The sequence below is a fragment of the Urtica dioica genome, chromosome 11, assembly GCF_054948205.1.
Source record: "Urtica dioica subsp. dioica isolate 48M chromosome 11, U.dioica_male_clone48M_v1_H2, whole genome shotgun sequence".
Taxonomy (NCBI): Eukaryota; Viridiplantae; Streptophyta; class Magnoliopsida; order Rosales; family Urticaceae; genus Urtica; species Urtica dioica.
Window position 1 is genome coordinate 3,058,149 of NC_142766.1, and position 12,093 is coordinate 3,070,241.

The following is a 12,093-nucleotide window of genomic DNA, read 5'->3' on the forward strand; positions in this document are numbered from 1 at the left end:
CTGAAATGTTCACAAAGTGATCCATTGGTCTCCGAATACCTAATTATTGTCAAAGAACCTGAAAATTGATAAAAAAAAAAAATGAGAAATGATTTTTGGCACATTTCACGATTTGAAACGATCCACTCACAACGTGACACGTGGCACTAAACATCCACGTGTCACGTTGTGAGTGGATCGTTTCAAATCGTGAAACGTGCTGAATAGCAGTACTCTAGAAAAATATACGAAAGAAATCAAATACTTTATTACTTACTACTATTCAAGCTTAAAAGTACACCATTAATGTGTATAAAACGCACTTATCATGCCTAAAGAATGTTTTCAATAAATCCAGTGGCGAAAATGGAATATCAACGCGTTCCTTCATCGTTGCCATTATATAAATTTTTTTATCGTGTCATCACATATCTTCGTAGAGATAGTCACCACATTGAGGATGAACAAATGGTTGATCCAAGCTTTATATATAATGTCTGATAAAGAAAAGCTATATATAATGTATTTGTTGCTCTGAAAACTCTGTTATTTTAGACTTTATATTTGTAAGCGATTATGATGGTAGAAGAATAATTTAAAGACTCCAGTAGTCACGGGAGTGATTAGCATGTTAAAAGTAAAACTTAAAAGACTTGATTGCTAAGTCGGTCCCTTTTTAGAAATCTTCACGGTTAGCCTTCCTCTAACGGTACTCGTATCTGGACGCCTGTTTCTTGGTTTCCTTGGCTTCCTTGGCTTTCTATGTGGCGATGATCTTTTCGACACAGAATTCTTCCGCTCCAAACGCTGGCGCCGGATCTCAGGATCAGCCCAGCCTTTTTGCCACTCTGAGAATCCGGGAAATTTTTTAGACTGCTTCACAACAGAAAGAAGCATATCTGCTTCAGGGTGGACCTCAAAACCTTGCTCTTCTTTCCTTTCTAGGAACTCCAAACCAAGTTTTGTTGGCTCTGGGAACTTTATTTGTACATGCATCTGATTAATAAATTTAAAAAAAAAAAAAAAAATTAATAAACAAACAGAATCAGCGTACTTTAGATCCTATTCCGGTGAAAAAGAACGGAAACTAAATATTGCTCCTGAAATGCAAAGGATCAAGCACAGAGCCACACTAAAAATCTTGACCATCACTTCTTTAACCTATCATTATTTGCTGGAAAAAGAAAACAGTTATATTGGAGCTGATTGTTGGACTCTGCTTAAACCTGACTAGGACTGAAAATCATGACCATTACCTAACAAAACACCCACACACACACTTGACAAACTTGGTTGCTTTATATTTAACAAGATAATGACGATGGAAGGGTGTCATAGAAACACGTGTATTACCTTCTCATCTCCTTCTCGGATCAATCCTTTACCTTCCATGATTCGTGCAAGACCTTGCCACCAAAGCTGATCAGTTTCCATGAACTTTTGAGACTGCAAATCACCACCATACCAATAATTAAAAGGAGCTTAAAAAAGAAAACATCAAGTAGTGGAAGACTGAGGCTCCAATTTAAACCCGGAAAATGCGAGGCAAAAGGAAAATTGAATGGAAAATAGGAGGGAAAATCAAAATTCTATCTTGTGTTTGGAGATCATGGAAATGAGAGGGAAAGAAGAGGGCAAACTGAGAAAATAGACAAAAACGTGGTCCTAACATATATAAATTTGGATGATTCCATTTTTCACCCAATTTTTCATGGAAAATGAAATCCACTCATTAGTTATACATTTTTCCTCCTACTTCCCCGCATATTTTCTCTTCCCTTCTATTTTCCCTCCACCCAAACGACATGACAAAAATAAGAGGGTTCCACTTTCTTTTCTCTCCAACTTTCCGGGTTCCAAAGGGTCTGTTTGGTAGTTCACTCAAACTATTTTTGTTTTTTGTTTTTGTTTTCATATAGTTATAATCTAAAAATTTTTTGCAATTGTTTTCAAATAACTGTTTGATAAGAATTTCAGTTTTCTTTTTTATTCAGTTTTTTGTAATTATAGTGTAATAATTCACATAAGAATTAGACGTCGAGATATATACTTATTGAAAGTCTTTGCTGCGAATATAATGGTCATACCTTTAGTTATAATGATTGTTCACAAGTTCATCGGAAAACACCGTTTGTCTTTGTAGTCAATACAACAAATATCAAATTTTGATACCTAATGTTGACTAAAATAGTGAAAACTTGTGTGCTCGACGAAAGGATCACGACCAATTAACACTTTGTAAAATGGAGTTTCGGTTGTTTAAAGGTTGCCATAATTGTAAAACTTAAGTTTTACAGGGAACGAAAACAAATTCGACAATCAAAAGTGAGGAAAATGAAATGATGTTGATAGGAGAGAAAGATATGTCAAGAGTAGATATTAAAAAAATAATAATAATAATAAATTGAGTGAAAAAATTGAAAAACACCTAAAAATGTTTTATGATATTCTTCATTAAAACATAAAACAGTTTGAAAAAAAAATTAGTTGTATTCTGAGAATCATCAAACAAACAGTGAATTCAGTTTTTTCATAAAACTGTTCAAGTTAGAAAAGTCAAAAACAGTTCTCAAGTTAAGAAACAAATAGGTCTAAACAGATCACGAGGTTCGGAGACTTGAAAATACCTGCTCCCTTATTTTACTAACAAACGTCCTGAGGTTTGGCTTTTCGAAAAATCTCTGTCTGCTTGGACTTTCATAGCACGAACCCTCGTCGGAAGTTTTGCGTGCCTGAAAATGTAGTTAGGCTAAATGAAAGTTCAGTGATCTAGAGAGTTGTCAAGTTTACTGCGACAACTTATTACATATATAAAAAGCATTTCAAGCGAAACAAATAAGTTCATAGCATTCGAAATGAGCTTACGTGATAGGCAGCAATAACCTGCATCAAGATAGCTGCCTCCTCTTTTAAATCCATAAGCTCTGGAGGTCCATTATTGCAAACATCACATCTATAGAAATGAAGCAACATTAAAATTACGATAATTTCAAATATGTTTATGAGACCAGAAACGCTTCAGTGTGAAATGAAATTAACCTGAAAATATATATATATATATGTATATTAAGGAAAGCGTAGACCTACACGAAACACTTCTCATGAGAGAATTCTTCCCCAAAATATTCCACAAGCCCTTTAGCTCGACAGCATGAAGAATTCATCACATACCTGTAAGTAAGGAAAAACAACATGGCATATAAATGTAAGCATAACGACTTATTCCTAATGATTACATGGGTCTACTAGCCCAGGAAAAATAAAACATTTTCAGAAAAGAGCAAAAGAAAACGGAAGAAATGTTCATTACAAACCGGAAGAAATCAGTCAACATCTTGTATGCTTGCCTCGTCTGCTCATCACTTCGTTTACTCGGCAAAAGCGACGGCATTCTTGTTAGGTTTGCTATCAGAACTGATTTGAGTGATAAGATCAGTTCTTCCACCCTTGTTTTATTAAATGAAACACTTATAGATAAACAGATGGCCTGACTGATTGAAATCGTTTCTAAAGGGAGTACAACCACTTGAGTTTTCCATTTAATCTCATATGTTACACTCACCCAAAAAAAATAAAAAAAATTATTACTTACTACAATCGGATAACTTTCCATCCCTTCCAGCTCGACCAGCTTCTTGATAATAGGCTTCTAGACTCTAATATAATACCTCACGGTTAAAAGAACATAGAATCGGAAACGTAATTGCATAAAGGAGAAAAAATTAGCATATTTTGCCTCCAACACGAAAGAAAATTCTAGGCTTGAAAGGCTAAGATTATCAAGGATAGTCCCACATCGACTGGGTATTACGATCCTGGGCTCTTTATAAGGCTTGTGGGTTACTCCTCTAATTACCAAGCTTGGTTTTAGATGGAACCCCACACCTTTAAGATGGTATCAGAGCGGGGCCCATTCTCGATTGTGGGCTACCTGATCGGGCCTATACTTCACGCTTGGTTTTAGATGGAACCCCACACCTTTAAGAAAGATATCATTTTCTTTCCATTTATTTATATTTCAATTCCAGCAATTGTTTGGGTATCTATTATATGATAAGGCATAGATATGAAACAAATTAGAGCCGATTAGATAAGAATACCTGTGGCCAGCCATAATGGATGATCCTACGGACGTTTAACTTGTCAATCCCCATTCCAAAAGCAATTGTTGCCACAATGACCTATAGTGGTGATGTAAAAGGAAGCCATTTCATTAGAAACTAGTCTTGACACGAAATTATAACTCCGGACATTGAATTTTCAGGAGTGATTATAATTAAATAAAGTACAAGAAATTCCATTCCCAAGACACAAATGGTAGACGTGTTAAGTGAACGAAGATAATATAGAAAAAAGGTGAGAATTGAAATATTATACGGGTTATACTATGATAATCCTTTTCGAAATCTCAAATTCATACCTCTAATGTGTTTTCATGAAACTCCTTGTGAACCTGCCTCAGGTGTGCCTTTGGCAACTAAGGAAAAGGTAAATATGTAAATAAGCTATTATTAAAACAACAAATCATCACAGATTACTTTGACAAATTAACAAGGGGGAAAAAACTACTAAGAACTATATGTTGAGTAAGGAATGTCATACTGCTGCATGGTAAGCAGCGGCTTTCACACCACACCCACATAAATACTTCGAAATCTTCTGTGTTTCCTTTCTTGTGGGAACATATATAATGGTAGGTCCTAATTCCAAACCCTCCCGAGCAAGCTTTCTTCTTTCTTCAGGTTCATTCGGTGGTTCGGCTATGTCGGAGTCACCAGCAATGTCGTGGACATGAGGAGCTTGTGCAAAGAACTCGCCATAGGCAACTTCAAAGTGGAATATCAGAATATTTAACACAATGTAAGCAACATCGGCACAAATAAAAATAATTATGAAAAAGAATTTTGTTGAATTGAGAAACATAAAGCACTTTCGAACTTGAATACCATCCCAATCATCCACGCTCCGGAAAACATCGACTTCGTTTTCCAAGTAATCAACCGACATTTCTTTTCCTTTCGCGATTCTTGAACCCTTTTTGTTTTTCATATGTAAGTCATCATCTCTGTCAGAATCATCACTTTCAGCGTCACTCATATCATTGTCTGCTTCCAATGTGTATGCACTATGTAATTCTTGTATTGAATTCGAGCTCTTCTTTTCCCCGCACTTTTGCTTTCTTGTGTATGTATCAACTAACTCCTGGAAATCATTCTTATAAGAAGCCGCAGAAGATGTCCTACTATGTTTAACCTGTGAGAAAACACCATATCTCAGGTTAGCACTTAAAACGTGGACCAAACTAGAAAAGGACCTAGTACGAAAATGATATAAGACTCACTGAAAACCGTAGGTTTGGCCTGAAGAACGAAGTAACCACAATCTTTGATTCTTTCGACATGGACAAGCTCTTGAGAATGTCTCCTCTAACCCGTGTTGTCGCGGTTGCAGTTAATGCCATCAGTGGAATGTTGGATTCGAGGAAGTCTAACTTGCTGGCACTGAAAGTTTCTCGCAGCACAGACAATCTCCTGAACAATTCAAAAGCACGGATCAGATATTGGTCAAGCAAAGTTAAAACAGGATGTCTCGAAACAAAATTCGGTTTGAACCGTTTGAACGCTCATAAAACAAACCTATAGTCTGGCCGAAAATCATGGCCCCACTTAGAAACACAATGGACCTCATCAATCGCAAATAAAGCAATTCCACGATTTTCTGCTAATACCTGAAGTGGTTGTATCAGTCTGCAATACAAAACATATGTACTTCTGAGTATCTAAAAGAATTACAACAACAAAAATAAATGAATAAAAATCTGATCACGGATATTTTACCTTAAAACAGTCTCGGGACAAACATAAATTACGCTGTACATTCCTTTCATTGCTTTATTCTCGACGGAACTGTCAGGCTGGCCAGATCCAAGAAAGCAAGCCGAGACACCATGCTTTGCGAGTTTCATACACTGATCGTGCATCAAACTTATCAACGGAGAAATCACAATTACAACCTTCCCTGTCAGTAATGCTGGAATCTGGAAGCACAATGATTTCCCTGCCACCAAAAAGAATTACAGAATGAGCACTTAAACACCTCAAATCTAGTGAACTAGGCAGGCCATCAAGGTCTCACCTGACCCAGTTGCAGCAAGAACAAGACAATCCTGGCCGCTCATCCACGCAGCCAATGCTTCTCTCTGGAAACTCTTCAACAAAGTATATCCAAAATGCTTTTTCAACAAGCTTTTCGCTTTTTCTTCCCAGTCACACCCGGTGACCGAATCGCCCGAGCCGTGAACCGGAAAAGACTCAGGCAAAGCCTCGACGGGATAGTTCTCTTGCACGAAAGATTTCGCTCTTTTCACTGCACGCGTATTTGGTCGGAAATGATCCAAAATGCTTGATTGTCTCTTCTGGCCCGAAGTCTTGAAGTCCGATGCAGAACTTGTGGAGCTATTTGTCGCTGCATCAATGCTTTTGGGATGAAATCCGTTCAATATATACTCAATTCCATCTCCGATCGATAGACCCGCGTTTTTCACAGCTTCGATGGCCTTGGCTTTCTCAAAACCCATTTCAATAAGCTTTGCAATGGATTCTTCGGAAGATTCACCATTGCCCTTAGTCATCGTACAAACAATTTATACAGATCTGTAGATATTTCAAAAATGGACTCAAAATGCCGGGATTGATTCCAAAACAACACTGTAATTTCAGCTATGCTAAACTCTGATTTTTGGCCCCAAAAATTGACGAACTAAAAGTTGAAATACGTAGAGACCATCGCAATGCTCTAACGTTCCAGCAGAGAGAGACGTATGGTTGAAGAAAATATCTACTTACAAGTAACCACCGGGAAATGGTGCGAGATTTGGAGAACTGGAATGTTCGAATCGTAGAGCAAAGACGTTTGCGAAAAATGAAGCTAAAACCCCGCGAATATAATGTCAAAATTGAGGGTTTTCGCGGGATGATGATTTTGGACTTGGAAATTTCAATTTGTATGCGTCATATGAATTGTAATTTTGTGAAATTATATTTATATAAAAAGTTAGAATGGCGAAATAGCCAACGTTTCAAAATTTTAAGCAAAATAGTCTATTTTAATGACGTTGCAATTAAATCAAATATTTACTTCCGATTTTGCCCTTTTTGAATTATTTTCAATATAAAAAATAGTCTATGAAAAATCAAATTCCTAGTAAAATCAACAGCACAGTTTACTCTTTCTTTTTCTATACTTCACGGTATACCACTGACTTACCACCAGATACCAGCAAAATCTTAGTCCCAAAACAATATCGATAACGGTATTTCGATCCTCTGTGATTTAACAAATAAAAACAGTAATCAAAGTGTCTAAATATAGACGGTTATAATTTAACACTTAGATTACTGTTTGAATTTTTCTTCTTTATTTTTAGTTATTCCTTTGAATCATTTCATTGAAGAACTCCAACAGCTAAAAACAAATCACTTAATCATAAGTTTCAAAAGATAAATCAACTAGGAGGAGTGATGGTTCTTCACGTTGTGGACGGCGAGGCGGATTACGGAGGGCGACGTGATGGCGGTGGTCGATCGGAAGCTCACCGAGGACAAGGGGTTTGATGCGGAGGAGACAAGGAGGATCGGGAGGGTGGTGATACGTTGTGTTCAAGATGAAGAGGCGGTGAGACAGACGATGGAGACGGTGGTCAAGATGCTTGAATGGGTCATGGGTAAAAGCGGGGCAGAACGATGTTGTTTTCGAAGAGTTGGACGAAGATGTGATCAAGATATGGGTCCCCAATAACATTGACCGCTTACAATAATATCCTTCTCGGCAACCCTCGCCCATCAGAATGCCCATAGGTGCAAGAGAATTGTTGCCAAACATTTTGTCTCCATTGTCGCTTTGCCGCCATCCGTACACATACACTACTAGGCTGTACTGGGACTCACCCAACTCAATCGCCTCAAGACTCTCTCAATCACCAAATCCATGGAAAGTGAGGAAATATAGCATGCTCTGGAACACGAGCAAGGTCGAGGAAATGATGATCGGTATATGGTTGAGTAGCTCAAATTTTTTAAGGGAAAACGTTGACGCATAAGTGAAGAAAACGAACATAAACAATGGAACGTAGAATATTCGAAGAGTGCTTTAGGAATGGTATCCAAATTTGTACTTTACTTTCACTTAGTTTTTGAAGTCAGGTTAGTTCCAAGACGACAACAATTACAAGAACTATGAGTTTTGAGGGGTTTCTAGGTTTGGCTTTGCCATTGCTCCTTCAAGATAAAAATATTCGATGGATTGGGGACTTTTAGCCAAAACCATTATTCAATTCGGTCCAATAGATTTATAGCGATATGAAAACTCATGTTTTGTCATATAGCTAACATTCAGTAAATTTTAAGTAAATAACCACGAGATTTTATTAACAAAGCAAAAAAACACGTTAATAGTTGTAATAATCGTTAATAATTGTAGATAAACCATCATACTCCAAACGCATAAATCGCATGGTAAAAACGTCCAAACAATGTCACATCACCACAATGACTATTTACTTAAAATTTATAAAAGGTTGACTATTTAGCAAATCTTCAAATTTTTGTGACTTAGCTACTTAATAAATATTATTCAGCATAGATCGTATCAAAGAGAATATACTTATTTTAAATTTGAAATGTTCGGCTTTTACCATGCTAGATTCGGGTGTTTATCAATGAATAACGTAAATCAAAGTAATAAACACCTAGAAAAATAGAGAAAAAATATTTTGAATTTTTTAAATTATTTTGTATAATACAATGATATAAATTCATGTTTAATTAATTTTAAATAAATATTATTAAATAATTTTTAAATTTGAGGATACCAGGTGTTTTTCCATCTAACTTAACGGCATGGGTATTTACGGCACAACTAAAACGTAATATGTGTATTTTTGCCGCCGAAAAAAAAAATGTATATAAGTATGTTCTTAAAAAATATTAAGTATTTTGCCGTCATTTTCTCTTTATCGATATGGGAAAAATATATAATAAAAAAATCTCTTAAATAAATAATTTAATTTCCATTTTAAAACTTCGTTTGCTCTCACTTTATATCTCTTGTTTTTGCACGGCACGCTCTCTATCATGTATTTTGTTTGTTCGGCCTAGAGAGATGCCACCACACACTGCAACGCACCACCACACCACCTCATGTCATTCACCCCCGAACCTCTTTTCTTCTCAATCATTCTTCTTCTTCCCAACTTATATCGTATTAAAGCTTAGAAATTAGTATTCTTTGATGAGAATTTTAGATAGAAATGTTGAATTGTTGACGAGTTTTATGTTTTCAAATTATAATTTGTGTTTGTTGAATCGGAATGTAATATAATTGCACGCTGTTGTGAGACGCTGGTCACTATGGTAACTTGCAGTTATCGACGAAGCTTTGACTTTAAAAAAAATTAATTTTTAAAAGAATTCCAGTTTATAACTTTAATGACAAATGGAAGAAAAATGAGTTAATATTAGAGTTTTTTATAAGGGCCGGCTAAAGAACTAGCCAAAATGACACCCTACTTTAAAATTATAGCCAAACTATTAACATATTTAGGAAAATAGCCAATTTATCATGACAACATTCCAATATTCCAATTATACCCTTAGGTTAATATTATTAACTATCATAGTAAATAATATCATCTATAACAAAAAAAATTAGTAAATCTAATTAACAATAACAAAAACTATATTAAATCTTATTTGTTGTAACAAGAAAACAATAAATTTTATTTACCGTAATAAGAACAACAGTAAATATTATTTACCGTAACAAGAACACAAGTAAATTTTATTTACCGTAACATTTTGTAGTTAGTCTAACAGGAAAAGTATCAAAGATGAGGACTAGTTAATCTAACAGTAAATACGATTTACTAATTATTTCCGTGAACAATCGAGGACTAACAATCCGACAGTAAATCATATTAACCATTGAGTAAATCATTCATTTTTATGGTAAATATGACTAGTTAATCTAACAGTAAATACGATTTACTAATTATTTCCGTGAACAATCGAGGACTAAAAATCCGACAGTAAATCATATTAACCATTGAGTAAATCATTCGTTTCTATGGTAAATATAACAGTAAATACGATTTACGGTTAAACAAATGAGCTCAATGTTAAACAGTAAATTGGCTTATGCTCGGCATGAAGTCGTAGACTAGGTGGCGCGTCTTGGGTTCCTCCGATGATCCTCCGTGGGAGACTACGCAGCAGCCTCGGAGGGTGACGAGATTGCGGCGGCGGAGATTGGTGATGATCTCGACCTCGTTGAGGAAATCGGAGTCGAAATCTTCAGGAGTCGAGATAAATATTGGATATATATGACTAATCAGAAGTCAAGAACTATGTATACACGAAGATTCTGATCAATTGTTAGTTGTATATATATAGCTTCATTGTATATATATCTGCCTATGACTCAAATAACAACTACATTTGGATAAGCGGAGATTCCGGCGGAGTAATCGACATACATACATGAAATTTTAGTACTCCATTTCGTGATCTATATACATACATATAGCTTCAATAAATATCTACAGAACAAATCTGATACCAGATAAACGAAGAGAGCTCATATTAGTTCAAAGTTCAAACAGAATAACATGTAGTCTATTTATATCAGTAGCTTTGGGCTATCCAACATTATTCGTAACAGGTACGGAAATGAATACCTGCAAGACGAGGAGCGGATAGGTAGAGATTCCGGCGGAGTAATCGACGGTGGGGATGAGCGTTCGAAGCTCCGGCGTGGGCCTGAAGTCGCCGAAATCGTCGACGAGGGAATCGGTGTGGGCTTCGACGAAGAGGACGCCCTCGGCGTTGCAGTCGATCTCGGTCGCATATGGTCAGATCGGCGAGATCGACGAGATCGGCGCGGCAACGGAGTTCAAATCGGTGCTCCGACCTAGGAGGCGAGTCCATTCGCCGGCGGTTCGGATTCTGGCGCAGGCGTGGGGACAGGAGACGAACTGTCGTGGCCTGAGGCAGTACGACACCACCGCGTCGGAGATCGAGAGGTTGCGAGTCTGGATCGGAAATCGATGAGGTAGGCAGCGGAGGTCCGGTTGTCTAGGAGGTCGAACCTGCGAAGTGTTCTTGAGGTAGTTAGCCAGATCTGATCTTTCTTATGGAAAAACAAGGATAATTTAGGAATCTAAAATAAAATTGGCTATTCTCTTAAATATCTGGGCTAATATTTTGATGTTCCCCTTCATAAGAGGCTAGTTACTTAGAAATCTCTTTCTTTTTATAATGGAAAAAATGATTTTCTAGACCATGACTCTAGGAATTTATATTTAGCCCATCCTATTTTTTTATCTATATATATATATATATATGTATATATATATATATATATATATATATATATATTTAGCTCTTTTTGAAGATAAATTTTGGCTTCATCCTTCTTGCTTGGAGTGACCTGAATTAATGTGAAGTGGAATTCCTTTGGTTTAGATATGATTAGAATGTTTATAATTGATCAAAAATAATGTAATGAAGAGAGTTAAAATGATAATTTATCATGGGTTGCGACTAGTTGTGTCATGACGTGGTCTTGATGCGGCTCACTTTTGTGGCCAAATTTCCGAAGTTAAAAAAAAAATTCGAACTGGTGGACAGTGTTGTAAACATTCCTTAGTACATTATAAAACAATATTTTTTTCAAGTTACAAATTGCAACATGTAAGTATGGAATTGTTTAAAATCAAAATCATAACGAACTGGTGGTGGAAGTATAATTCACTTAAAAACATGTAATTGGTTTCCTATTAAAACATAGAAGGGACGAGACGACTATGGTGTTTAAGGTGGCAATGGTCTCCAAATGGAAGGGAAGGTTACAGGGGGCCAGCCCGAACTCATCCGGGGGGCCCTAGGCGAATAAACATTTTGGGTCATTTTGATAACAATACAAAATTAAATATAAAACAAAAAATTATAATCAAGTTTTTCATTCATCAAAACATAACACGCCTAGCACTTTTAGATGCAAAAGTACTAATCAAATTCGTATAATCAAGTTTCTCGACCATATCTTTTTCAATAGACA

The 12,093-nt window shown here is 36.2% G+C and overlaps 1 protein-coding gene across 2 annotated transcripts; it reads right to left on the reverse strand.

Annotated features, from left to right (window-relative positions):
• Positions 1-272: 272 nt before the first annotated feature.
• Positions 273-6,939, reverse strand: RECQSIM (RECQ helicase SIM). 2 transcript variants are annotated; one of them, XM_089601874.1, is made up of 15 exons: positions 6,115-6,939; positions 5,817-6,036; positions 5,616-5,726; positions 5,321-5,510; positions 4,926-5,232; positions 4,582-4,805; positions 4,400-4,456; positions 4,080-4,160; positions 3,572-3,635; positions 3,294-3,393; positions 3,067-3,150; positions 2,845-2,932; positions 2,607-2,711; positions 1,333-1,425; positions 273-975 (listed from the first exon to the last, which is right to left on the reverse strand). In XM_089601874.1, exons 1-15 carry the CDS (start codon positions 6,608-6,610, stop codon positions 640-642), a joined length of 2,556 nt encoding a protein of 851 aa, XP_089458000.1. In that variant the 5' UTR covers positions 6,611-6,939; the 3' UTR covers positions 273-639. The 2 variants fall into 2 exon arrangements, 1 of the variants encoding a protein (XP_089458000.1); XR_016293881.1 differs by having other exon boundaries at positions 936-975; positions 2,607-2,728.
• Positions 6,940-12,093: the final 5,154 nt, after the last annotated feature.

Excerpts from the sequence above, each read along its gene's own strand:
- RECQSIM (XM_089601874.1), bottom strand. The coding sequence starts at position 6,610 with ATGACTAAGGGCAATGGTGAATCTTCCGAAGAATCCATTGCAAAGCTT. Across the intron at positions 5,233-5,320 it reads GGCCAAACCTACGGTTTTCA|GTTAAACATAGTAGGACATC; the intron begins GTGAGTCTTATA and ends GTTTTCTCACAG. Across the intron at positions 4,161-4,399 it reads TTCATGAAAACACATTAGAG|GTCATTGTGGCAACAATTGC; the intron begins GTATGAATTTGA and ends TCACCACTATAG.